At 51.2% G+C, this 25,255-nt stretch overlaps 1 protein-coding gene across 6 annotated transcripts; it reads left to right on the top strand.

Annotated features, from left to right (window-relative positions):
* The first annotated feature begins 243 nt into the window (after positions 1 to 243).
* On the top strand, positions 244 to 24,290 carry Fbf1 (Fas binding factor 1). 6 transcript variants are annotated; one of them, XM_071604002.1, is made up of 31 exons: positions 244 to 934; positions 1,575 to 1,661; positions 2,572 to 2,599; positions 3,332 to 3,360; positions 3,607 to 3,648; positions 6,009 to 6,102; positions 6,906 to 6,957; positions 7,506 to 7,556; positions 9,196 to 9,337; positions 9,925 to 10,002; positions 10,495 to 10,614; positions 10,905 to 11,040; positions 11,169 to 11,302; positions 12,055 to 12,160; positions 13,035 to 13,487; positions 14,599 to 14,700; positions 15,028 to 15,116; positions 15,279 to 15,337; positions 16,047 to 16,301; positions 16,448 to 16,548; positions 16,691 to 16,897; positions 17,787 to 17,894; positions 17,980 to 18,119; positions 18,201 to 18,319; positions 18,778 to 18,900; positions 18,983 to 19,168; positions 20,290 to 20,466; positions 20,537 to 20,674; positions 20,761 to 20,878; positions 22,148 to 22,266; positions 22,867 to 24,290. In XM_071604002.1, exons 4-31 carry the CDS (start codon positions 3,354 to 3,356, stop codon positions 22,948 to 22,950), a joined length of 3,540 nt encoding a protein of 1,179 aa, XP_071460103.1. In that variant the 5' UTR covers positions 244 to 934; positions 1,575 to 1,661; positions 2,572 to 2,599; positions 3,332 to 3,353; the 3' UTR covers positions 22,951 to 24,290. The 6 variants fall into 6 exon arrangements, with proteins under 6 accessions (XP_071460103.1, XP_071460102.1, XP_071460101.1 ...); XM_071604001.1 differs by lacking the exon at positions 3,332 to 3,360 and having other exon boundaries at positions 244 to 865; XM_071604000.1 differs by lacking the exon at positions 3,332 to 3,360 and having other exon boundaries at positions 244 to 900.
* Positions 24,291 to 25,255: the final 965 nt, after the last annotated feature.

Here is a 25,255-nt window from a genome sequence, read left to right as displayed (position 1 = left end):
TCACCCGCCAACACGTTTCTCAGGTCCCTACCCCGCCACTAGTGAGTCCTCCGCAGAGCGCAGGACAAAGAATGCTCTGCCTCCCAGCGCCGAGAGCGGGCGTGTCCCTCCCCCAAGTGGCGGCCTGGCAGCGCCTGGCAGCGCCTAGCAACGCGCGGAGTCCCGGACGGGCTCGCCGCGGTGCACGCTGGGAAGCGTGACTCTGGGAGCCTCCGTCCTCGGGTGAACGGGCGAGGACTACAACTCCCAGGATGCCTCGCGCTGCCTGAAGCCCCTTGGCGACGGCGCGGCCGGGAGCGGGAGGCCTGGCTGCGTCGCTTGGGCTGAGTGAGACCGTAATCAGCGGCTCTGGCCCAACCAGGTCCCCACGGCCGGGCCTGCGAGCGGACGGCGTGTAACAGGGACCTTAGGGGCTTGGGGGTTGCAGGCTGTGCTCGGGTCGGGATGGGCTGGGCGCGCCGGGGCGACGCTTTGAGCACGCAGTGTCACAGACGAGGGACCCTGAGAAGAGCTCTGGCTTGGGTGGGCTCGGGGCTTAAAAAAATGCCTGACGTGGACCTGGCCGAGTAGACGCGTTGACGCGACGCTGCTCTGGAGCCCTTGGGCCTTTACAAACCTCCTAGAAAATTCCCGCCGCCTGGGAAGCTGGGACAGAAGTCTCCCTCTGCCCCTGTTATGAGCAAAACGCGTTTGGACCTGTGGGTCGCTGAAGTTGCCACTGCAAAGGAACAAAAACACAAGCATTCCAAGTGGCCTTTGTCCCAAACCCCTATATATAAACGTGACATTCTAAAACCAGGACAGGCCAACACCCGGGACACAGACATGACCGCCTCTGACTCCTTTCTAACCTGGCGTGGCGAAGGTGGGTTTCCGTAAAGAGGAGCTGGAGGGAGACAGGTAATTCTGAGGAAGACTTCCAGGTACAGCTAAGGTGAGGGGAAATCTTCCACCATCAGTGAAAATTGAGTCAAGGGGTAACCAAAGAACACAGCCTGCGCTTTGTGCCCAATGCTGTCTAGAAAGTAATCTTGAATGTTGTCTGGGAAGGGAGTTGGCCACCTTTCCAGACACCCATCTTTCTGAAGTGGGTCCCTGTCATTTTCCACATCCTTTTTTAGTGTAAGGACACTGACCACTGCACTTTGTTCAATTATTCAGAACACGTATTATCCAGAATACTTTGCTTCTCATCTGAATCACTTTCCCATAAGGAAATTTTTGGGGGGGGGGTTGGGGGGGTTACTGGGTATTGAACCCAGAGGCACTTTACCACTGAACCACATCCCTGGCCCTATTTATTTATTTAATTTTGATGCAGGTTCTCACCAAGTTGCTTAAGCCCTCTCTAAATTGCAGAGGCTGGCCTCAAACTTGGAATCCTCTTGCCTCAGTCTCCCAAATTGCTGGGATTACAGGCACCATTCCCAGCCTCCCATAAGAATCTTTTAATGTATGGAAGTAGATTTTGTCCCCTTGAATGAATAAAGTGGAAGAAACCTTGATAACCCTAGGAGTCAAGCTCTGTTAAAGCTACGTTGTTTTTAAGCAACCACTTCAATTTTGTTCATCAGGGAGGATGAACCTGATGTGGGCAGAATTCAGATGAGCTGGACAGTGCTGTGAAGGACCTTCAAGCAGCCCCCAAGATCCCTGATATGGTAAGCAAAAGGCATAGGAAGATGTGTAGGAATGCGAACGCCATCCCTTCACCCCACTGTGGGCCCCCCAAATCTTGACTGTATAGAATGCTTTGGGAGATGCATGGCAAGGACCAGGATGTGATCCCCAGAGAAGAGTGATAAGAAAAAGCATTGATATCAAGTTCTCAGACTTAAACTAGAGCAGGTTTTCTCCTGAGCTTCTGAATGTACAGCTGGAAGCATTTTTGGTTTTGTGATACTAGGAATTGAATCCAGGACCTCACATACCCAAGATTAGAGCTCTAGCACTGAGCTACATCCCTAGCCCAACTGGGAGCTCTTTTTTTTTTTTTTTGGTCCTGGGGATTTAGCCCAGGGGCACTTTACCACTGACAACATCCCCTGTCTTATTTATGTATCTATTTATTTATTTTGAGACAAGGTTTTGCCAAGTTGCTTAGGGCCTCACTAAGTTGCTGAGGCTGGAGTCAAACTTGTAATCCTCCTATCTCAGTTTCTCAGGTCTCTGGGATTATAGGCATGCACCACCACACTCAGCAGCTGGGAGCATTTTTTAAGTAACCATCAGTAGTACTGAGGATTCAGGCTCATGGAATAGAAAGAAACATTTTCAGTCATATTGTATCCCAGCTGTGAGGGTTTGCATGTGGTATTTGGAAATCAGGGAAAAGAAGAAATTTCTGCTGCTTATGGGTGCCACTGCTGCTTAGTGGCGGGTCTTGCTATGTTCTGAATAAGTCCATTGTCAGACACAAGAAAACATAAAGGAAATTCTGTCTGAAAATGCCATTGGTGTTTCTTCCTAAAGCAAAACTATTCTTCTTTTCTAGCTTCAACACAAGTTCACCATTTGATTTTGTTAATGTGTGTGTGTATTTGTTTGTTTGTTTGTTTTTCCCATTTTTAGGCATCCAAAACCAAGAAGGGACTGAAAGGTCAGTAGAGATGGAACATTACCCTTAAGCCAGTGTGTCTCTTTTTTTCCCTTTGGTACCAACACAACGTAGACATGTCTGTTTAAATGTTCTTGGTGAGAGTCTTGTTTCTCCCTTAAGACCTCAGGCAGCCTGTGTGCTCCTAGGGACTCAGTATTCTGCCTTTTGGGCTCTTAAGAGAAATTCAGAAATAAATAAGAAATGAGGTTTTGGGGGCTGGGGGTTAGCTTGGTGGTAAAGCACTTGCCTTGTGTGTTGGTTCCATCTCCCACACCCCAAAAAAAAAAAAAAAAAAAAAAGAAGAAGAGAAATGAGATTTTGGAAGAAATTCTTCTCATTGGCTCCTGTATTCAGGCGACCTGATTGGGGTTAAGTGTGGTAAAGGCACTTTCGCCAAGTGGGAGAACTGATTCAGTGTTCTGACCTGGGTTTCCCCAACATGCTCACTCAGGAAGTGGCCAGGGAAGGTGTGTCCAGACCACTGAGGGGGGTGTGTCAAGGAAGCTGTTGGCATGAAAGAAGCTTGCATGTGCCTAGAAATTTGGATGCTTTTCCCAAAGACTCATACTGGACTTTTCAGAGTCCAGAACACTGAATGTTGGCCAGTGTGTTGTGGGGGAGGCAAGTTGAAAGGAGGTTCTACTGAAAAGCTTCACCAGCATCCTTTGAGAAAGTTATTTTAATTGAAGTTTTTTTTCTTATTTTATGTGTTTGTTTATATGCGGTGCTGAGGATCGAATCCAATGCCTCACACATGCCAGGCAAGTGTGCTACCACTAAGCCCCAGTGCCAGCCCGAGAAAGTTATTTTAAATTTATATTTGAGGTATTTCAACAAAGTGTGGTGACTTTGCCAGAGGGTTAGAAAATACCCCAAGGCCAGTGAAGGCAGAGCCACACATGACCCAGCATTGAGAGACCAGGGTCTTGGGGGAGTCCCAAGACTCGAGGTTTGTAAACACTATCCTTCTTTCCTTCCTAAGTCATGCTAGCCCTTTTCTGTTCCAGGCTCCATCGATGAAGTCCTTGGTGACCTCCTGGGAGATGATAGTAAGTGCCCTTTAATTCACAGGCCAGACCATAAAATTTACTTTTTTTTTTTTTTTTAATCTGGTATGGGATTGAACCCAGGGGCACTTTACCACTGAGCCATATCCTCAGCCACCCTCTGCCTTTTTTTCAAGACAGAGTCTCACAGAGTTGCCAAGGCTGGTCTCAGACTTTCAATCCTCAGCCTCCAAAGTTGCTGGAATTACAAGCATGCACCACTGCACCTAGCTTCAAATTTACTCTTTAAAAGTGTACAATTCAGTGGCATTTAAAATATTAGAACATCACCACTATCTAATTCCAGAACATTTCATCACCCTATAAATAAATTCCATGCCCATTAGTAGTCAGTCCTCACTCTCCTTCCCCAATCTTAGGCCACCATTTATTTCTTCTGTCTCTATAGATTTTCCTGTTCTGAACGTTTGTATAAAATGGAACCATACAGAATCTGGCCTTTGCCTCAGACTTCTTTCACTTAGCATGATGTTATCAAAGTTCATTCACATTTCAGCATGTATCAGTACCTCATTCTTATTTACTTATTCATTTATTTTTTGAGGTACTGGGATTGAATCTGGGACCTCCAGTTTGCTAAGGATGCTCTACCTCTGAGCTACATCTCCAGTTTTTGTTGTTGTTGTTGTTGTTGTTTGTTTGTTTTAAGTACCAGGAATTGAACTTAGGGGCACTCAACCACTGAGCCACATCCCCAGCCCTATTTTGTATTTTATTTCGAGACAGGGTCTCACTGAGTTGCTTAGTGCCTCACTTTTGCTGAGGCTGGCTTTAAACTCAAGATCCTCCTGTCTCAGCATCTAGAGCCACTGAGATTACAGGTGTGCACCATCACACCTGGATGAATGTTCTTCTTCTTCTTTTTTTTTAGTTGTAAATGGACACAATACTTTTATTTTGTTTATTTTTATATGATGCTAAGGATCAAACCCAGTGCCTCACACATGCCAGGCAAGTGCTCTACCACTGAGCTACAACCCCAGCCCACATTCTCAACTTTTTTTGTTAAATATATTTTTTAGTTGTAGTTGGACACAATATCTTTATTTTGTTTTTATGTGGTGCTGAGGATTTAACTCAGGGCCTTGCACATGCTAGGTGAGCACTCTACCACTGAGCCACATCCCTAGCCCAACATCCTCAGCTTTTTAAGTTTTTATTTTTATTTTTTTTTTTAATATTTATTTTTTAGTTTTAGGTGGACATAATATCTTTATTTTATCTTTATGTGGTGTTGAGGATCGAACCCAGTGCCTTGCGCATGCCAGGCAAGTGCACTACCACTTGAGCCACATCCCCAGCCCTTTAAGTTTTTATTTTAAGACAGGTTCTCCCTATGTTACCCAGGCTGGCAATTAAATTTGGAATCCTCCTACCTCAGCCTCCCACCAAGCCTCCTTCTCGTTTCTTTTTATGGCTAGAGAATAGTCCATAGGGCAGGTATACCACATTCATCAGGTGAAAGACATTTAGTTATTCCATTTTTGGCTACTATGAATAATGCTGCTGTGCACAGCTGTGGACAGGTTTTTGTGTGTACTTACAGTTCTTTCAAGTATAACCTGGGAGTGGACTTGCTGGGCCTTATGGTAACTCTGTGTTTTGCTCTTTGAGAAACCACCAGTTGCTTTCCGTTGCAGCTGTCTTTGTGTCTTCCCCGCAGCAGCGTGAGGGGGTTCTGGTTTCCCCATGTCCTTGCCAGTGCTTCCCACCCTTTTGCTCATAAGCATCCTTGGGAGTGTAGAGTGTGTATCTCACTGTGGCCTTGACATGCATGTCACCAGTGACTCATGATGGCAAGCATCTTTTCAGGTGTTTATTGGCTATTTGTTTACCTTTTCTGGAGAAGTGTCTGTTCAGATCTTTGCCCATTTTTAGCTGGGTTCTTTGGCTTTTCCTTGTTGAGTTGTAGCAGTTCCTGATATATTCTGAAGACTGGCCCCTTACCCTTTGTGTCTGTGTTGCTGTGCTGAGGAGCAGGGCTTTGGGTTGGGCAAAGTTCACTGGGGACAGTGAGGCTTAGCCTCCCCCACTTGGCAAGGAGAACTCACAAAGTCAGGTGCCCTCTGCCAACCCGGGGGTGCAGTTGGCTTGGCTTGGGTTGAGCTCTTCATGTGACACACACTGATGTCTAGGGTTGACTTCTTCCTTGGAAATGTACCACTCCTTTCCCCAAGGTAAGCACTGAGACCTGTCTCTGGCACCAGTTTCCTTCCTCCAAACTGCCCTTCTTTCCTTGGGAAGGTCAGGGAGACAGCTGGATGCAGGCACTTGACATCCTTTTCATCTCAACTTGGTTCTCTGTAACCGAACAACTTCTCTTCCGTCATCCCTTGTTCCAGTGGCACTACCTGAGAAGCCTGTTGAACTAGCTTCACATGCCAGAGGCTCCACACGTGCACCTCAGGGGCTCCCTTCTTCAAAGAGCAGAGCAAGGTGAGTACTGGGGCGGCCTAGGGATCGTGGCCCATCTAGCCCACTTCCCACTGGTGCATGCCTGCTGCTGAGGTCGGGAACTTCTACCCTCTTTCCTTAACTTCTAGTTATTGAAGGGCCCTAGAGGAGTGAAGGAGAACTGACTTGGAAGTCAGAAGCCAAGCCTTCTGGTCCCTTATCTGTTAATTGAGCAGTTCCTGAACCTGTCTGAGCTTAAATTTTCTTAATAAGGGGATTGGCCCAGATCAGTGATTTTCAAGTTGTGTTCACTCTCCTGACAGATGAGCAATAAGGGAGGAACCTTGTTGTGCTCCACCCTCTACCTTCATTTTAGCTACAGCAGTTGTCTTCCTCTTTCCTTTTTTTTTTTTTTTTAATATTTTAGTTATAGGTGTTGATGGTCTTTTATTCATTTTGATGTGGTGCTGAGGATTAAATCCAGTGCCTCACACATGCTAGGCAAGTGCTCTATCTCCGAGCTACATCCCCAGCCTCCTTTTGTTTCTAACAGTTTGGTTTTAAAAGGTCTCTATCACTTAAAAAAAAAAAGAAAGAAAGAAAGAAAATCACTGCACTAGGTGCTCATGAATTCCTTTTTGCATATTTGTCCTCTTGGAGAAATCTCTCCAAGTTCTCTAAGCCCCTCTTTTTTTTTTTTTTTTTTTTTTGGTGGTGCTGGGATTGAACTGAGGGCCTCATATGTGCCAACCATATGCTCTACCACTAAGCTCTCCCCTCTCCATTTTTTAGAATAACCTGACCAGGTAGAGGGGTTAGTGCTGATTGCAGCAATCTCTTTGCAGGTCCCTCCTGGATGACAATATTTTTGATACCCTGGTAGAAGCTGATGCTGAGGTGAGCCTGGCCCAGTCCCCAGTCCTTAGCCTCTCTGCTTATCCCTGAGAACAGTGAGATTGGTATGGTGGCCAAGGAGCCTCTCACAGAAGTGTGTAGAAATCCTGGCAAAGTCACTTTGTTCTTAAAGCAAAACAATGCCCAAGGGCTGCCACATGGACCAACCAGAACCATGAGCTAGAAGGTAGGCCTCTTGCAACTGTGGGAGCTGGATGTTGCCCTTCCTGTAAGAAGCTCCACATGGTCTGGTCACATGATTGGGAAGCAGTAAAGCTCAGGTCCTGTGATGGAAGTGACTTCTCCACTGGGAGGAACAGAAAGTGGCAGCACTTTACGGGGCTCCACAGCTGGGCAAGTTTAACTTCACTACAGCTGAGCCCCAAGGGTAGAGGGCAAGGGACCCTTCTGTTTATGCCTATTGTCTAAGCTGTACCACTGCTAAGCCACCTACTCCCAAAGAAGCAAGCTAACAGGGGCTAGATCCCTTAGTGCTACTGGGCCTTGACTAATGTGCCTCTCATCTGCATCCTTGCCTCCTGTGGACTTAGATTTCCGATGTGTCAGAGGCAGACCCGCAGGCCTTGCTGCAGACCATGAAGGTAGGGAAACAGTTCCCAGGCCCCAGGGGTGGGCTGGGATAGGGCACTGATGCCTTATACCATGGCTGTGTTCTCCCTCTAATGTCTCCTTTGGTACCGGGGATTGAACCCAGGTGCACTTAACCACTGAACCACATCCCCAGCCCTATTTTGTATTTTACTTAGAGACAGGGTCTCACTGAAATGCTTAGGGTCTCACTAAGTTGCTGAGGCTGGCTTTGAACTCATGATCCTCCTGCCTCGGCCTCCTGAGCTGCTGGGATTACAGGCGTGCACCACTGCATTTGGCTCCACCTATATTTCTGACCCTCTCCTAGTGCAAGAACAGAGGAACCCCTGAGCTATTACCCTTCTTTTAAATTAATTTTTATTGATGCATTATACATATAATATACATATAATAGTATGATTCTTTGTTACAGGTTCATACATGTATGTAACACACTTTGGTCAATTCTATTCCCAGTACCTTCTCCTCCGAACTGTTGCCCTTTTGCTCCCCTGCGTATAATGAGTTTTCTTGCTATCTGGAGACTGGAAAGTCTATACCACAGGCCTCTGATTAAATGGGGCTGGCCTCCACCTGGAGACTCACCTGGAGATCTAAAGCCTATTCTTGACCTGTCCTTAACTTTTTCTCTTAACCTTTTCTGTCCACGTCCCTGCTAACTAGTATCCCCTTTTCGTCACATCCAGCCCAGAGCTGATCTTTTTACACTGGAATCTTAAGACATAAATTCTGAACCATGTGTAAGAATATGATCACACAGTGCTCAGGGGCTTGGTTGTCCCTCACCTACAGCCAGCAGCAGCCTGCCCTCTGACTCCAGGCTTCATGGCCCAGCCATTTACCCCATTTTGTCACAGTCTCTGGGTGAAGGCCGAGCTCTTGGCTCCATCCCTGTAGAGCTCGAAAGAATTGGCATCCATTCCCTTCTTGGCTCTAGATTCAGCTTCTTTAACCTCAGTCTGAAATCTTTCTCCCCCAGGCCAGCTGGCCATAGTCCCAGGCATGACCCTCAGGTCCTCTGATTCTGTTTTTGGTGGAGATTTTGAATCTCCTATTCCCAGACCATGAGCCTGGCCCCTGACTCCACTCTGCTCACCTTCAGTTCCGTTTTCTTTCCTAACTTACTATTTTTCTCAACAGGGTTTTATTTTCCTCTGTTCTCTCATAGTTCGTCCCCAGGTGCCTGCCCCCTCCTTAGCTAGAACCCCTCCTCCCATTCTGACTACCAACTTTACATTACTGCAACAAAGTACCCAAGACGGCTCACTTATAAAGAGAGGAGGATTATTTAGCTCACAGTTTTGGAAGCTCAGCGTCCAATATGAGGTGGAGGCAGGGATTGGTTTGGTTTCATCTCACCAATGAGGTGAGGTGAGGGTGCCAGATGGTGACACATCATGGCAGGAACATGTGTGGGAGCAAATGGTCACATTTGGAACTGGAGCAAAGAAAGAGAATGGCGGTCCCACAGTCCCTTTCAAGGTCCGCAGTTACTTATGGACTTTGCACAAGGCCCCACCTTCTAAGACCACCACTCTGGGGCCAAGCCTTTCACACAGACTTAGGGGGACACTGAGCACACACCACAGCATCTCCCCAGGCATTGTGCCCCACCGTCCTATTGTCTAGGATCTAGATGACATGGACGCCGATATCCTGGGTTTGAAGAAGTCTCATCCAGCCTCTGGCAAAACAGCTACCAAGGGTTCTGGGAAAGAGGAGCTGCCTAGCAATCCCAGACCTGCCAGCAGGCTCGCAGCTGGTGAGAAGGGTGAGTGGAGGACAGTACCTCAGAGGTGCTTAGAAGGACGCACATGTCCTGTGGGTTTTTTGAGCTTGGGACAGAGAGGCCAAGGCTAATTGTGCCTCTGTGTGTGTGTGTTAGGTGGGTAGGGGGTGGTTCCATTTCCTCTAAGTTCAACATGTGCAGCTCCTCAAGGAGCTTTTCCAGTTAAAATGGAAAGTGGGGTCTGGGTGTAGCTCAGTGGTAGAGCACTTGCCTGACCACATGAGGTCCTAGGTTTGATTCCCAGCACCTTTGAGAATAATAATTTCTTTTTAAAAAGGAAAGTTGCACGGTAGCTTCTGCCTCTCCCTGCTCCCCCATCCCTGCTCCCTGTCTGTTTGGAGTGATGCATGACAAGGGGCTGACAGCAGGCCTCTTACCACATTTCCCTGCCAGAAGCCTGGGTGAAAATGGGTATGGACGCTTCCATGGCTGTGCCTGTGCCCACGGGCTCAGGCTTCCTAGGATGAAGTATCCCCCACCCAGGTCGCTAGTCCAAGGTGTGGAGGAGGACCTCAGCCAGGAAAGACCTAGTCCCACAATTTCTCTCTCTCTCTCTCTTCTTCCTTTAGGGGACACAGTTGCCACCAAGCAGCCAACCACCTCTCCCAGCAGCTTTGGGCATCAGTACAGGAAGCTTTCCTTTGGAGGTACCAGAGACCCTAGCTCTGCTCCTAGACACTCGGTTTTGGGAGTAGCCAGGGTAATGCTTGCTGCTTGCCTGAGGTCAAGTCTGTGTATCAGAGGAGGAGCAGAGAGCTGGTATCCTGATGTCAGTCCTAGAGGAGGGGTGAGCTGGGTTGTATTGGCCAGGGCATCTGGGGAACTTACTTGCAAGGACTTGGAAACCAGGTATCAAAGTGCAGACTTTCTGAAGTGTAGGAAAATCTACACAGTGCTCTACTTCTCTTCTGATCCCTTTGGGACATTTCCAGGAGCCCCTGCAGCTAGCTAGTAGAGTCAGAGTTGCCCACCGCCCCCTGTGCGAGCTTTGTCTCTGTGTCATAGCCTCCTGCAGTGGGCTGTTCCCTGCAGTGCTAAAGAGCTTGTTCGTGTTCTGGGGGTAGCTGCCCCAGCCCCAGGTCTGTTTTTCTTGGACAAAGTGCTACAGTCTAACTTCTGCTTTCCCTTTTGGCTCTGAGACTTGGAAGACCCATTGGCAGGACTTCTCTCTGATGAGGAAGAAGACATTGCCAAGAAGCCACCTGTGACAGAGAGTAAAACAGCTTCCAACAGAAGTCCCATCCCAGTCAGAGAGCAAGGTGATTTGGAGGAGCTTGTTCCTCATCCTGGGGGCAGAGTCTGTTGAAAACAGACAATTTTACTGAACTTTCTGGTGTGGAATCTCAGCAGGGTGGGACCACAGGTCTCAAGTCCAGAAAAGGTTATCAGTCTCCAGAAGCAGGGAGCGGGAAGCATGGGCCTAGGAGTGTGGGGGAGTCAGGTCCTATAGGCCAACCAGACAGGTAAACCTGTTACCCGCCTCCTGGCCCATCAGTCATGATAGAGAGCAAGAAGTCTATGAGGCCTGGATCCTGGTTCTGTCTCCTAGGTCCCTGTATTCCTCTAACTCCTGGGGACACTCCCATCCGAAAGAAGGAGTTGCTGTTTGATGATGGGGACGACATCATGGCCACCCTGGGGTTCGGAGACAGCCCCAAGGGAGAGAAGAGACAGATGGGTAACCAGTAAGGATGATTATGAGTGGAGGATCCTGGCTGTGGTGCCACCTCAAGAAAAGCTCAAGAGAGGGGACAGTGTGGTCCCCCTGGGAGCCTCCTTGCCATAAATTCCTTCCCCACATCCCATCCTGCAGGGAAGGGCCCCGCCCTGCTCGCTCCAAGCTGAATGAACTGCTGGGTCGAAGCACAGCCTCAAAACTCCTAGCTCATCCGAGTCCCGGACAACACAGAGAGTTCAAACTAGACAAAAAATATCAGAAACCACAGGGTGAGGAAGCCAAGGGGCAGGATGGGACAGGAGGGAAGGGGAAGGCACCTCTAAACCTGGTCTCTACCACACTGGCACCATGACATGTCGTCATGACACATACACATGATCAACACGTCTGTAACGGAGACAGAAGTGTCAAGAGATAACTCTTACCCTTATCCTGTCCAACATCCTGTTGCTTTATATACATGCTATCTGATTATGAATTACTATTTAAGTTGGTTTCTCTACCCTCTTTTTTCTTTCTTTCTTTTTTTTTTTTTAGGGTACTGGGGATTGAACTCAAGGGGCACTCAACCACTGAGCCACATTCCAGCCCTATTTTTTATATTATTTGGAGACAGGGTCTCACCAAGTTGCTTAGCACCTCGATTTTGCTGAGGTTGGCCTTGTACTCTCAATCCTCCTGCCTCAGCCTCCCGAGCTACTGGGATTACAGGCATGTGCCACCATACTTGGCTCCGCCGTCTTGATAGGCAGCAGCTCGTGTCTTAAAAATTTCTCAGGACCAGTGTTTCTCAAAGCATCATCCCACCAGCCATCTGTTGAGATTTGTTCTTGTGAAACACAGCATTCTGGGCCTGACCTTAAGGGAGGTGGGCAGGGCTTGGCCATGTGTCTCCACAGACCCCGGATGTTCTCATGCGTCCGAAGGGCTTCCTCTCAAGCAACCCCACTCTGCTTCTCTTATATGTAGGGCTGCCAGTTCCCCTGCTCTAGATCATGGTCACAAGCCCCTTATTTTACAGACAAAGAAGAAGAAGATAGCTGGGACAATGAGGACCTCATCTTTGGGGCCTACCAGCCCACTGTGGGCTCCTCCGAGGGTCCACAGTCTCGGCGACAGTCTGTCAGGTAAGCAGGGCCTGGGGAGGCCAGCCTCTGGAAAGGCAGGTCCCTGCAGCTCTCCCCATCCTACCTGACAGCCCTGTGGGGGGCGGCAGGGTGTAAGGCTCTGTGGGTGCTGAAGGGAGAGAAGGCTGCCTGGTCCCAGCAGTTCAAGCAGAAGGGTGGAGACAAGCCCGATCCTGGATTTGGCCCTGACCATCAGCCTCCTGATTTTTAACAGAAGATTAAATCAGTGATGGAATTGTCTGAATTTGTTTTCTGTCAGTATATATGTTAAACTGTATTTTGAAGTAATTTCACACTTCTAGAAAAGTTGTAAGAACAGTACAGAGAATTTCGTCCTGCCCTTCACCAGGCTCAACACGATCAGCTCTGCTGCCCTGGCCTTGTGGCCTCTCTTTCCAGCTACATAACTACTCCACATGGATTTTTCTTCCCAATCCCAGAATGTTTTTTCCCCCCGCTTGGTGCTGGGAATGGAATTCAGGGCCTCACGTATGCTATGCACATGCTCTACTACTGAGCTTCATTGTCCCCAGCCCCTCAGTCCCAGAATATTCCTTTTTATTTTTATTTTTTTGCCACTCTAGGATTCAAACCTAGAGTTTCATGAATGCTAGGCAAGCACGTCACCCAGAGCCACATCCTTAAATAGCATAGAGCATGCCACTGCCCTGCCCCTGGAGCTAATCCAGGGGCCTGCTCATTGGGCCTCATGTTGGTTGTGCAGAGTTGCTGAGCATCTCTGACTCCTTGCTGTGGACCTCATAGTCCACCCTCCCACCTCCCGTACTCCCGACAACAGAGGGAAAGACTGGCAAGGGGCTGTTGGGACAGGGTGCCTCCCCTGCCTGATGCTGTCCTTTCTGTCTTGCAACAGGGTCTTAGAAGGTGGCCCAGACCCCAAGGGAGAACCAGGCACCAAACAAAGTCCTCCAGCAGCTTCCAGCCCAATCTCCCCCAGGAAGGGAGGAGCTGACTGGTTGGGCCTCAAGGATGACGACTTGGACCTGCTTCCTCCCTCTCCCACCCGAGAGTCCTGTCGGGGAGGCTTGGCAATCTCCACACCTTCTGTACCTGGTCCTGTGAGCCAGCACTCAGCCCTAGACCCAAACTCTGCCCCATTTGGGCTGCCCTCCTCAGGGTCAAAGCCACCAGCAGAGAATACAGGGCCATCTGCCCAAGCCAGCCAGTCCTCCAAGCTGCGAGAGTCTGAGGCGGGAGAGGAGGAGGATTGGCTGAGCCATGTCTTGTCTCGGAAGAAGTCCCAGGGTGTGGCCAGAGAGGAGCATGCTGAGGCTTATAAGGGTCCGAACTCAGTGGGGACAGCCAGGTATGGGCCTGGGCTGCTGTATCTGTGAGAAGGCCCAGGCAGGGTCTCCAGGGCCAGCTTTCCCATCTCGCCTGCCACATTCTCTGTGGGAGATGTCAGCAGTATGCCATGGGCCACTCTCAGCTCTGCTTCTCTTCCTGTTGGGCACAGCAGAGAGGGCTGCTCATCTACCCAGGCATGGATGCTAGAGGGCTCGGGGCTGTGGACAGGCACGCCCTGCCTTGGCAGCAGGGACTTACTGGATCAGGCAGGAGAAGACCTGCCCTGAGGTGGCAGGTTCTGCCGTCCTGTGCTCCTGAGCAAGGGCCCTGTCCACAGCATTCTCGGCTGGGAAGGGAAGCCCAGTGTGTGACTGTCAGTGTTTCTGTCAGCCCAGCTGAAGTGACTGAAGTGCATGTGGGTAGAGAGGGTCGCGGCTCTGGGGCATGTCTGAGAAGACGTGGTGGCCAAGACACAGATCCTTGGGAGCCACAGAGTAGCCAGCTGGTGGGGCAGGGTATGAGTGACCTCTGAGGGCAGGAAGGTGAAAGGCCTGGCAGGGCTGAGTCCAGAAGAAGCAGGGAGATGCTCTGGAGAGCCGTGTGAGAGCACAGGGACATCACCACACCCTGGGCTGAATGTGATGATGGCAACAACTTTGACTTTGACCTGAAGCCAAGGGCAGAGCTGTGACCCAAACAGGAAAGACCCTTGCTGCCCTGCAAGCCCAGGGAGGGGTGCAAATAACATGAAAGTAGCTGACGGCAGCTGTCCTAGGGGTGACTGGGCAGAGCTGTGGTTTAAGGCTGAATGGAGCTAGTGGACTGAGACAGGCTTGAACTTGAACTTAACTGCGGTGTGTGTGACGTGCCATTGTCAGTCCATGGACAGTCACTGCCTTAATGGCCACCAAGGTGGGGAGGTGGTTCTGGAAGGGAAGGGCAGCCCACACATTCCCGGAGCTCAGTCTTGGGAGAATCCCCAAGATGAGGGTGGGAACAGAAGGCCAAGGAGAAGCAGGAAGAGGAGAGGGGTGCCACAAGTGTCACACTGGGAGCTCATCCACGGCCATGGTCATCCAGTCTAACCTGGGCCTTCTGTCACCTTCACCTTTAACATGCGCTGTCCTCAGCCAACCTGTCACCAGCACTCAGGGGCTTGATCAGGCAGCTGTGGGAAGGACCTCAGGAGCAACAGAACAAGAAATACCAGCTGCCAGGCCCCTCCTCACAGGGTATGTCCACAGCCAGGGCTGGGAAGGAGTGAGGCAGTAGGGCCTGCCCAGGCCTCCTTCCCCATAGACAGACGGCAGGTGGCCGTGCTGGGACTCCAGGTGGCCACTGGCTGTAGTGTTCAGTGTCTCTGTCAGGCCCACCCATGGCAGATCTGCTGCAGGCTGTGTCCCCATCTCCTTTCCCAGCCACCAGCACAGCCAGGTCCTGCTCTCCTAATAAAAGTTACTTACCTGAAGTTCGCCTTGACTCCTGCTGCCACCCTTTCCCTTCTCTCCCTGTTTCCTGCACAGAGTTCTATTTACCTTGCCCTGTCCCTGTGTCTGCAGGTCCCCCGAGAGTTGGAGCCACTCTCCCTTGGCCCTCCCTGCAGGTGACCCAAAGAGAAGAACAGCCTCTGGAGACCCCTATGGCACCGGTTCGTTTCTGCTTTACTTGGGCTTTAGTCCTGGGTGAGGAAGAGGAGCCTCCTTTGAGGCCCCTGGAAGCCAAGTAACAAGGGACTCTCAGAACAGAGCAAGGCAGAAATCCCTGGGCTCCTCTGGGCCTCCTGATAATTTCTCTGTGGTTTATTTTTCAGAGCCTGCGGTTTGTTTCCCCAAATCTCAGGAACCCACAGGGCTCTCTGCACCTGTCAAGGTAGGGAGCATGGACAAACAGGTACAGGTCTTAGGCCTGGGGAGTTCATCCACGTTCAAAGGCAACTCCAGGAGTTGGCTGTGACAACCTTCTGGGAAAGCAGTGTCAGATATGCCCAGCGTGGTACCAGCCAGAACACTCTGGCACACCTCACCAGTGCTCTCTTGAACTTTTAGCCTCAGGACGCCCAGGTGGTGTTGGGGGTGAATCTGCCAGCATCGATAGGGAATTTCAGGTGGCAGCCAGGCTGGGACAGCCAGGAATGCTGCATTCAGAAAGCAGGGCCGCATCCATCTAGAAAGCCTCCTCTATCCCTGCCATCCTCCCACCACACCTCCAGCTCTGTTCCCCAGGTGTGGCAGTCACCTCTGACACCTGGGCCTGGGAGGTGTGGCACCCAGGATAGTGCTCCTGGAAGACAGTGGGTGAGGGGCGGCTTATAGAAAGCAGATTAGTGGCTGGTCCAACAGTAAGGGCCAGTGTCATAGGTGGGCCACCTGGGTTTCTGGCCCAACAGAGAGGGCCACTGTCATAGCTAAGACTGATTCTTGTCTCAGAAGCTAGAGACGCCAAGGGGAGAATGTCATTTGGGGGGACAGAGGGACACTTACTTGCCTGACCAGAGCTGGATGGGGAGATGCTGCTGAAAGCTCAGTGGCAGGGCCTGGGGCTCTCCAAGACCTTGTCCTGGTCTTGTCCCTGTCTGCAGCCACCCATGAGGGGAAAGCCAGGAAGTCCAGTGAGCAGAGGGCCGGGAGGTAGCCAAGCTCAGCTCCTGACGTGGGACAGCTCTCATCCTCCCCTGCAGTCCCTGTTCCCAGAGTCCCTGGAGCAGAGCCTGCTGCCAGGTGTGGGATACCAGAAGCAGCTCCTGGCAGCCCAGGCGCAGCTTCAGAGTGGCACTGCCCAGCTCCAAGCAGAGCTGCTGCAGAGCCACGCACAGCTGGCAGAGCTGGAGGTTCAGGTAAGGGACATTGGGCATCTGTGGGGGGAGTCCAGGGCTAGAGGCTTTGCCAGAGGGGAAGAGGACTGCAGGCACAAAGTGGTATGGGGCATAGACGCCAAAGGACCTCTCGCCTGGCAGTATGCTGGCTTACCACTGTCTCCTAGGTGCGGAAGCTGGAACTAGAGCGGACCCAGCACCAGCTGCTGCTGGAAAGTTTACAGCAGCGGCACCAGGCAGACCTGGAGCTCATTGAGAATGCACACAGGTACCTAGCAGCTCCTTCCTGTGGTCTGCCTCGGTCTTCCCAGGCTGATGTCCTGCCCCAGCGCTGCTTGCATCTCTTCACTGAACCCCAAGACCATGCTGATATGCTCAGACAGGCCCTTTGGTGGGTATTCTCTTGGCAGAAGCCGCATTAAGATGCTAGAGACATCATACCAGCAACGGGAGGAGCGGCTCCGCAGAGAGAATGAGGAGCTGTCAGCTCAGTATCTCTCTCATTGCCACGAGGCTGAGCAGGCCCGAGCCGAGCTCACAGCCCAGCACCAGCGGCGCTTGGCAGCAGCGGCACAAGAAAAAGACCAGGAGATGGAGCGGCTTCGGGAGCTACAGCGGTGAGGGCAAGACACAAGGGCAGAGAAGAGCAATAATCGAGAGACCCCAGGCTGTGGCTCTGCAGCCTTTGCATGGGGTTTGAGTCCTTCCCTTTGGCCCACTGAGGTGAAGACCAATGCTAAGCACACCAGCCTATTGGCCCACCTGAGTGGGGTGCCACTTCTTCTGCTGAGGCAAGGAGGGGCAAAAGCCAAAAGAGTGTAGCCTTCCAGGAGGCAGGGCAGAGCAGCAGCAAGCACCAGAGGACCTAGCCAAGCTAGGTTACTCCACTCACCTCTCCCATGGAGACTAGTGACTAGCTGCACCGTGGGAAAGCTGTGCTTATCATTGCTGGTGTGTTCATCTGGTTGCCTTTCTGGATGAGAATGAACCAAGAAAAGGTGCCTGAGCAGCCTTGTTAAGACTGGCCCTATGGACCAGACACAGGGGTTAGGCACACAGCTTTTACTCTGTGAAAAGTGGACTTTGCTTAATAATAGGAGGAATCTTTTGGTGCACATGGCCTTGAGGCACCAGGACAGATGAGATAGAAGAGTCAGGAAGCTGGGTGCAGTGGCTCAGGAGGCTGAGGCAGGAGAATTGCAAGTTCAAAGCCAGCCTTGGTAACTTAGCAAGGCCCTGTCTCTAAATAAAATATAAGTTAAATTAAAAGGGGCTTGGGGATGTGGCTCATCTGAACCTAGGTTAAAAATGCCTAGGTTCAGTCCCTGGTATGAAAAGGAAAAAGGAAAGTCATGGAGACTGAGTGTCTGGGGGAGGAGGAGGCAGAGGGACTGCGCAGAGGCAGCTGCTTCCGTGAAGAGCTGCCAGGGTGTTCTCCCCACATCCCGTTTGTGTGGTTCTGCTAGAGTGGCCCTGGGCCAACCGCCTCTGCCACCCTCTCCTCAGGGCATCCATCCTGGAAATGCGCAAGGACCATGAGGAGCAGCTGCAGCGACTGAAGTTGCTGAAGGACCGAGAGATCGATGCAGTTACCAGTGCCACCTCCCACACACGGTGTGTGTCCCACCCAGCACTGCCCACCCAAGGGGCCGGGCCTGGGCCTCCACAGGCTGAGGTTCCCTGATGGATCACCCTCCAGGTCCCTGAATGGCATCATCGAGCAGATGGAAAAGTTCTCCAGCAGCCTGAATGAGCTGTCCTCCCGCGTGGAGGCCTCACACCTCACCACCTCGCAGGAGCGGGAGCTGGGAATCCGGCATCAGGACGAGCAGCTGCGAGGTACCCTACCCCCACCTCAGTAGCCCAGGCTCCCCTCAGGAGGAAGGAGGGCAGGTAGTGAGCGCCCTGTGGGCCACCCAGCACTGCAGGAGCGGCTGGGCCGGCAGCAGCAGGACATGGAGGAGGAGCGTGCTCGGCTGCAAGAGGTCATCGGGAAGATGGAGGCCCGGCTAAGTGAGCAGAGCCGGCTGCTGGAGAAGGTGAGCCTCCTCCTACCAGAGCCCTGGGAGGTCGGCCCTCTGATCTGCTTCCTGAGTCCTGCAATCGCCCAGGCCCAGAGCTCCTCTCAGTGTCCCTCCTGCCCTTCCTGCCTGTGTCTTCCAGCTCTGCCCTACCCTGAGCACTGCCCACCTGAGCACACACGATCTCCCTGGCTGGGCCACCTATCACTTAATTCCTTGGCCACTGGCCCTGGGGCCTCTCCACGTCTTCCCCCACCAACTGTGCTTCTTTCCTCCTGTCACCCAGATCTGTCATGTCACATGACGCCTGTGGCACTGGGACAGATGCTCTTGCCCACTCAATGTCACTAAATGTCATTTAACCTCTTTAGCTGTGACAGATTCATTTGCACACCTAATGTACATTCAAATACAAGAGCAAGCTCTGTTCTTTAAAAAGGACCGACATTTTCTATCTTTGTGCTGGATCATAACAGGAACGCTGGCGTGTGAATGCCGAGCAGTCCAAGGCAGAGTCCACGCAGCGTGCTCTGGAGGAGCAGAGGAAGGTCTTGGCCCAGCAGATCGCCATAGAGAGGGAGGAGCTGGAGAGGGCCAAGGTGAGTCCAGCACCAGGCTCAGCTGCTGACCCACCATTACACCCAGACAAGACGCTCACCACGCCCCCACCCCCAAATCTAGAGCGCCTTGCTGGAGGAGCAGAAGTCGGTCATGCAGAAGTGTGGGGAGGAGAGGCGGCGCCTGGCAGCCGAGTGGGCTGAGTTCTTCACGCAGCAGAAGCTGAGTAAGGAGCGGGCTGAGCGCGAGGCCGAGCGAGCACTGCAGGTGGACACCCGCCGGGAGGGCACCCTCATCAGCCTGGCCAAGGTAGGGTGGCTGGAGAAGGTGAGCCTCCTCCTAACAGACCCCTGGGAGGTCGGCCCTCTGGGCAAGAGCATCTGTCCCAGTGCCACAATCGTGAGTGAGGCAGCCTCCAGAGCAGCTTCCTCCTAGGTGCGTCAGCTTCGGGCTTACGAAATAAGAGCACAGTGATGACATACTTAGAGTGCAGTGGTTAAACAAGTATTGTCACCACAGTAACTCCCTTGCGTCCCCAGAGGCATTTTATACACTTTTTTCCTCATTTAATTCTCATTAGAACCTGGCATGGTCGTGTAGGACTGTAATCCCAGCTACTCAGGAGGCTGAGGTGGAAGGATTTCAAGTTCAAGGCCAGCCTGGGCAACTTCCTGAGACCCTCTCAAAATAAAAAGGGCTAAGGCCACACATGGTGTGCATGCCTGTAATACCCATGATTCTGGATGCTAAGGCAGGAAGATCACAAATTCAGGGGCAGCCTCAGCAAGTTAGTGAGGTTCTAACCAACTTAGACCATGTCTTAAAAAACAAAAAGGAGCAGGGTGGGCTGGTGCACACCTGTAATCCCAGTAACTCAGGAGGCTGAGACAGGAGGATCCGGAATTCAGAGCTAGCCTCAGCTAAAGTGAGGTACCAAGAAACTTGGTGAGACCCTGTCACTAAATAAAATACAAAATAGGGCTGGAGATATGGCTCAGTGGCCCAGTGTCCATAAGTTCAATCCCTGATACTACCCCCAAAAAACAAACAAGAAGCAAACAAAAAGAGCTGGCTATGTGGCTCAGTGATACAGTGACAAAGTGTACCTCTTTTCAATCCCCAGTACCAAAAAATAATAAATAAAAAGGGCTGAGGATGTGTAGTGGTGCTTGCCTAGCAGGCAGAAGGACTTGGGTTTGATTCTCATTAGCTCCTATGACTTCAGTAGTCTAGAAATGAGGAAACTAAGGTTCAGAGGTGAACCTGCTGCAGTTATACAGCTTGTTGGGGAGCACCCCAGCTTGGTCTCATGCCTCTCTGGTCCATCCTGGAAGCTCCAGAAGCAGGGTAGGCAGAGGGGACCCTCGGGTGCTGCACAGCTTGCTATAGCTCCTAAGAGGTGGATGCAGAGAAGATTCTGCCTTCTCCAGGAACAGGGAGAGCTAAGGGTCAGGGCCAGCGAGCTCCGGGCCAAGGAGGAGCAGCTGGCAACTGAGAGGGAGGCTGTGGAGCGGGAGCGGCAGGAGCTACAGCAGGAGAAGGAGAGGGTCAGAGCCGCCAGCCTGCGTCTCCAGCGCCGTGCTGAGGAGGTGGAGCACATGAGCCAGGTGAGGCTGGAAGGTGTGTGGGTTTGGGACATCTTCTGACCCTGGCCTTGACCCTGAAACCTCCTTGCAGGTGGCCTCTAAGAAGTACCAGGAGGGTGAGCAAGCGCTGCAGGAGGCCCGGCAGTTGCAGTCTGAGCAACAGGCCCGGCTGCAGGCTGTTAGGCAGCAGCAGGAGCGGCTGCAGCAGCAGGAGCAGCATGTACATCAGGCAAGGCTCCCCCTTTCCCCTCCTCCTGTCTGCATGCCCAGCCGCCTGCTCGCCCCACTGAGTTCTCCTGTCTCGGGCTGGGGCAGGAACACCTGAGCTTGGCACAGCAGAGGCTACAGCTGGACCGTGCTCGACAAGACCTGCCCTCCAGCCTCCCAGGGCTGTTCTCAACAGGCCAGGGCCCAGCAGCCTCCAACCTGGGTGGTAAGTGGCTCCACAAGGAAGGGATGGGGCTCCGCCAGCCCAGAGCAGGGGCAGAGGAGAAGCTGGCTAACCTCCAGCTGCTCAAGTGAGGGAGCAATGGGTTGTTTTTTTTTTTTTTTTTTTTTGTACTGGGGATTGAACCCAGGGTTGCTTAACCACTGAGCCACATTTCCAGCCCTTTTTATTTTTTATTTTAAGATAAGGTCTTGTGGGCTGGGGTTATGGCTCAGCGGTAGAATGCTCACGTAGCATGTGCGAAGCCCTGGGTTTGATCCTCAGCAGCACATAAAAATACATAAATAAAGGTATTGTGTCCAGCTATAACTGAAAAATACATATTAAAAAAAAATAAGAAGGTCTAACTAAGTTGCTGAGGCTGGCCTCAAACCTGTAATCCTCCTACCTCAGCCTCCAGAGTTACTGGGATTACAGGCATGCACCACCATGCTGAGGGTCTTGCTGACTTGCTGAGGCTGACCTCAAACTTCGAGTCCTCCTGCTTCAGCCTCTCAAATCACTGGGATTATGGGTGTACACCACTGTGCCTAGTACTAGTTTTTTTCTGGGGTTTTGTTTGTTTTGATTTGAGACAGAGTTTTACTAAGTTGCTGAGGCTGGCCTCGAACTTGCAATCCTCCTGCCTCAGTCTCCCAAGATGCTAGGATTACAAATGTGTGCCAGCCTGCTGCCTGAGTCTTAAAGTCATCTTGTTATTTATTTTTTTAAACAATTAATGCATGTTAACTTTAGAGAAATAAGTCAGAAATAGAGGGGGAAACTTTTTACAATATCACACTCAATCTAAGTCTCCAGTCCAGGGGAACCACTTGAACATTTTGGTGCCTGACGTTCCAGACTGATGGATGTTTTCAAACAAAATTGGGAATATGTTTTATAAGCTGGCTTTTACACTCAGCAATACACGTCTGGAATGTGTCTTCCTGTCGGTGATTTAACATTCTTGATCAGTGTCACTTTCCACTCTGAGGCTGTTCCACACTGAAGGTTTTTGTCACTAGGATGAGCAGTGCCTCCCTGGAAACCTCTCTGTACATCTTAGCTCCTTTGTCTGACTGATTCCCTTGAATAAATTCTTAGAAGCAGATTTGTCAGATAGGAGCACATGAGTGTTTTTCAGAGGCTTTTGAGAGTTGGAGCCATGTGAACGTCGGTCCAGTCCCACTAGTGGGCAGCACGTGAGCAGGCCTTGCGGTACAGCCGTGTGGTCCTGTTTTCCTTCCAACACTTTGGCCCTGACTTCCTCCTCAGCCTTCTCAGCTCTCGTGACTCCCGCTCCCACCACCCTTCAGGGCAGCCAGCTGCTGGCCAGCCCAGGCCCCGCGAAGCTCCTTGCCAAGTTGGTGCTGCTGAAGCACACAGCCGAGCAGGTGAGTGTCCACTGGGCCTGGGTCCTCTTGTTCACTGTGGTGACATGCAGAGTCCCTCCAGCTCGGGGCAGAGGCATCAGGGAGCATGTCACAGCTCTGGGGAGCGCTGACCCCAGCTCCTGGAGGAGACTCAGAAGGCAGACTACTCGGCATGCAACTTGGAGGCTTCTGCTCTAGGCCAGGTTCTGTACGCAACAGCTGGCAAATGTCATCTCAGTTAAACCTCCCGACAGCCTGTGAATGCAGTGGCCACTCAGGGAGCATGTCCTGTGTGCTGGGCTTAACACTCAGGCTTTATGTAGATCAGCAACTTCACCCACACTCAGCTCTACATGGGAGAGATTCTTATCTCCAGATTAGAACAGGAAAGTGAGGCTCAGAGACAAGAGGTCATGTGCTGGAAATCAGTTCCACTGCTAACAAGTGGCCTCCCAGGACTGAGACCAAAGTCTGCCTCACTCTACGCCTGGGCTCTTTCATGCCCCCACCCTGCCTCCCAGAGCTGACCGATAACTGGGAGAGGGAGCCCCAAAGTGAGGGCTGTTTGGCCCCCCTCTCAGTGCATGGAAGTGTGAGCTCTTTTCCGAATCTGCCTGGCAGGACCGGGACTTCTTGGAGAATGAGCAGTTCTTCTTGAACGCCCTGAAGAATGCGTCCTACAACATGACGTCCCATTCCACTTAACATGGACAGCTGCCCCTCGGCGAGCACCTGGACCCTGGACTCTCCCTTGCCATGCTGCCGGGCCCTACCAGAGCCCTCCATCCGGACAGCCTGCCTGTATGCTCTTGCCAGGCCCTGCACCTTTGGCGCTCTGACGTGCAACAGCCCCCAGGAGCTGAGGGTGTCTCATCACAGACTTCTGGCTCCAGTCTGACGGTCTGAGGAGGCAGCAAACTCCACCAGCTTCAACCATAGGCAGCCGGTTCGGGTCTATGTGCCTGGGCCTTTTCAGAGGCAGGGGTTTTCTTGGGGGGGGTACCATGAACAGCCTTCTACCTTCTTTGCCTGAGAGGTCCCCTCCCTAATGGGGACATGGACAAAGGCCTCCTGGGCAAGTGAGTGGGAGGTCTGGTGGGGGCAGGGAGGGCACCATGCCAGATTCTTCTCACGGTTCCATGAGCTCCTGGGATTCAGCCAGCCACTCCACCCCCACTCATTCTCAGCTCTGCCCAAGTGGCTGACCAGCTCAACATGAACTTTGGCCTCCAGCTTCTTCCTCCTCAATTAGGCCCTCACCAGAAGCAGGAGTAGGGAACTGTGGGTGATGTTGGGGGTGTGGAAATGGACAGGGAAGGAAGACAGCCAGAGCCTCTGTCCCTGGAGGGGAGAAAGGTGACCTATGGGTCCCCATGCACTGCTACTGCCACCTGCGCCTTTGCTGGCCTCCACGTACGTACAGGCCGTGTGCCAAGGTCAGCTGGAGGGATGCCAGGATGGGGCTGGAGGGGTACTCATTGTACCCAGCAGACCCAGGACAAATCAACTCGACTAATAAAATTGCAGTTGCTGCTAAAACTGCTTCTGTGCAGGAGCGATTCCTCACCTTGCATCCCAGAGGAAGCCATCCCAGTAAGCAGGAGGGCAGAGGAAGAGAACACGAGGGAGAAGTGGCACCATCTGTAGCTCTCTGCTCTTTGGAACAGCTTTCAGAGGGACCTAATTTATTTGCCAACAGTTTGTAGCTTTGGTCTTGAACACATTAAACTATTCTCTGCTTACTTACTCACTTACTTATGGTACTGGGGATTAAATTCAGGGGTGCTCTGCCACTGAGCTATATCCCCAGCCCTTTTATTTATTTTATTTTGAGACAGAGTCTTACTAAGTTACCAAAGCTGAACTTGAATTTGTAATCCTCCTGCTTCAGCCTCCCAAGTAATTGTATTTTTCATTTTTAATTTGGGGGGAGGGCTGAGATAAACCCAGGGCCTCTTAAATGCTAGGCAAGTGCTCTATCACCGAGCTTCACCCCAGCCTATAAACTGTCATATTCTTAATGATTAAATTCTTTTTTTTTTTTTTTTTAATGTTTATTTTTTAATTATCGGCAGACACAACATCTTTCTTTGTACGTGGTGCTGAGGATCGAACCCGGGCCGCACTCATGCCAGGCGAGCGCGCTACCGCTTGAGCCACATCCCCAGCCCCTTAATGATTAAATTCTTAGAATTTGCTGAGGCCCATCAGGATTTGTACTTACTTTTTAGAACATTTTTGTTCTGTATCCCTTGTCTTTGTTGGAAAACAAGCCTCACAGAGCAGTCAAACATTCCTATAAAAAGCCAATTTGTCATGCTCCTCTGGCCAAGTCCTTCCCCTCCAGGTGCAGTCTGTCAGGACAGAGAGCTCAAGTGGGTAGTATTACCATCCCTGCTTCAAAATGAGGAAACTGGAACTGAGGTTGTAGCTCAGTAGTAGAGAGCCTGCCTAGCATGTGTGAGGCACTGGGTTCGATTCTACCATATATAAACAAATAAAATAAAGGTCCATCAACAAAAAAATATATATATTTTTTTTTAAAATGAAACTACCTGGGTGCAATGGCACACACATATAATTCCAGCAACTTGGGAAATTGAGGTGGAGGATCACAAGATCAGTTCAGCCTCAGAAACTTAGCAAAACACTGTTTCAAAAGAAAAAGAAAAAAGATGAAGAACTTGAGACTCAGGGAGACAACATACCTTGTCCAAAGTAACAGCAAATAGTAATAGAGCCTGGATTTGAGTTCTGCTCAGGCAGATTCCCAAACCCCAGACTCTCAGCCACATCCTTCCTGCCACCCCCTAGAGAAGCATACCACACAGTGCACTGTAAGGACAAGATGTTTATTTACCTCCACTTACCGAGTTGGTGTCCGCCTGAGGAGGGAAGCATCATGTGCCCGCCAAACGCTTGTAAAAGCCTAGGATTCAGTTCTCACAACACTCCTAACCAGGTCTGAGCCAGATGTGGCAAAGAGACAGGAGTCAAGGTTGGGTATATC

The sequence above is a fragment of the Marmota flaviventris genome, chromosome 17 (genome assembly GCF_047511675.1).
Source record: "Marmota flaviventris isolate mMarFla1 chromosome 17, mMarFla1.hap1, whole genome shotgun sequence".
NCBI lineage: Eukaryota > Metazoa > Chordata > Mammalia > Rodentia > Sciuridae > Marmota > Marmota flaviventris.
Note: the sequence above shows the minus strand (reverse complement) of the source record. Positions and strands in the feature narration are given on the sequence as shown.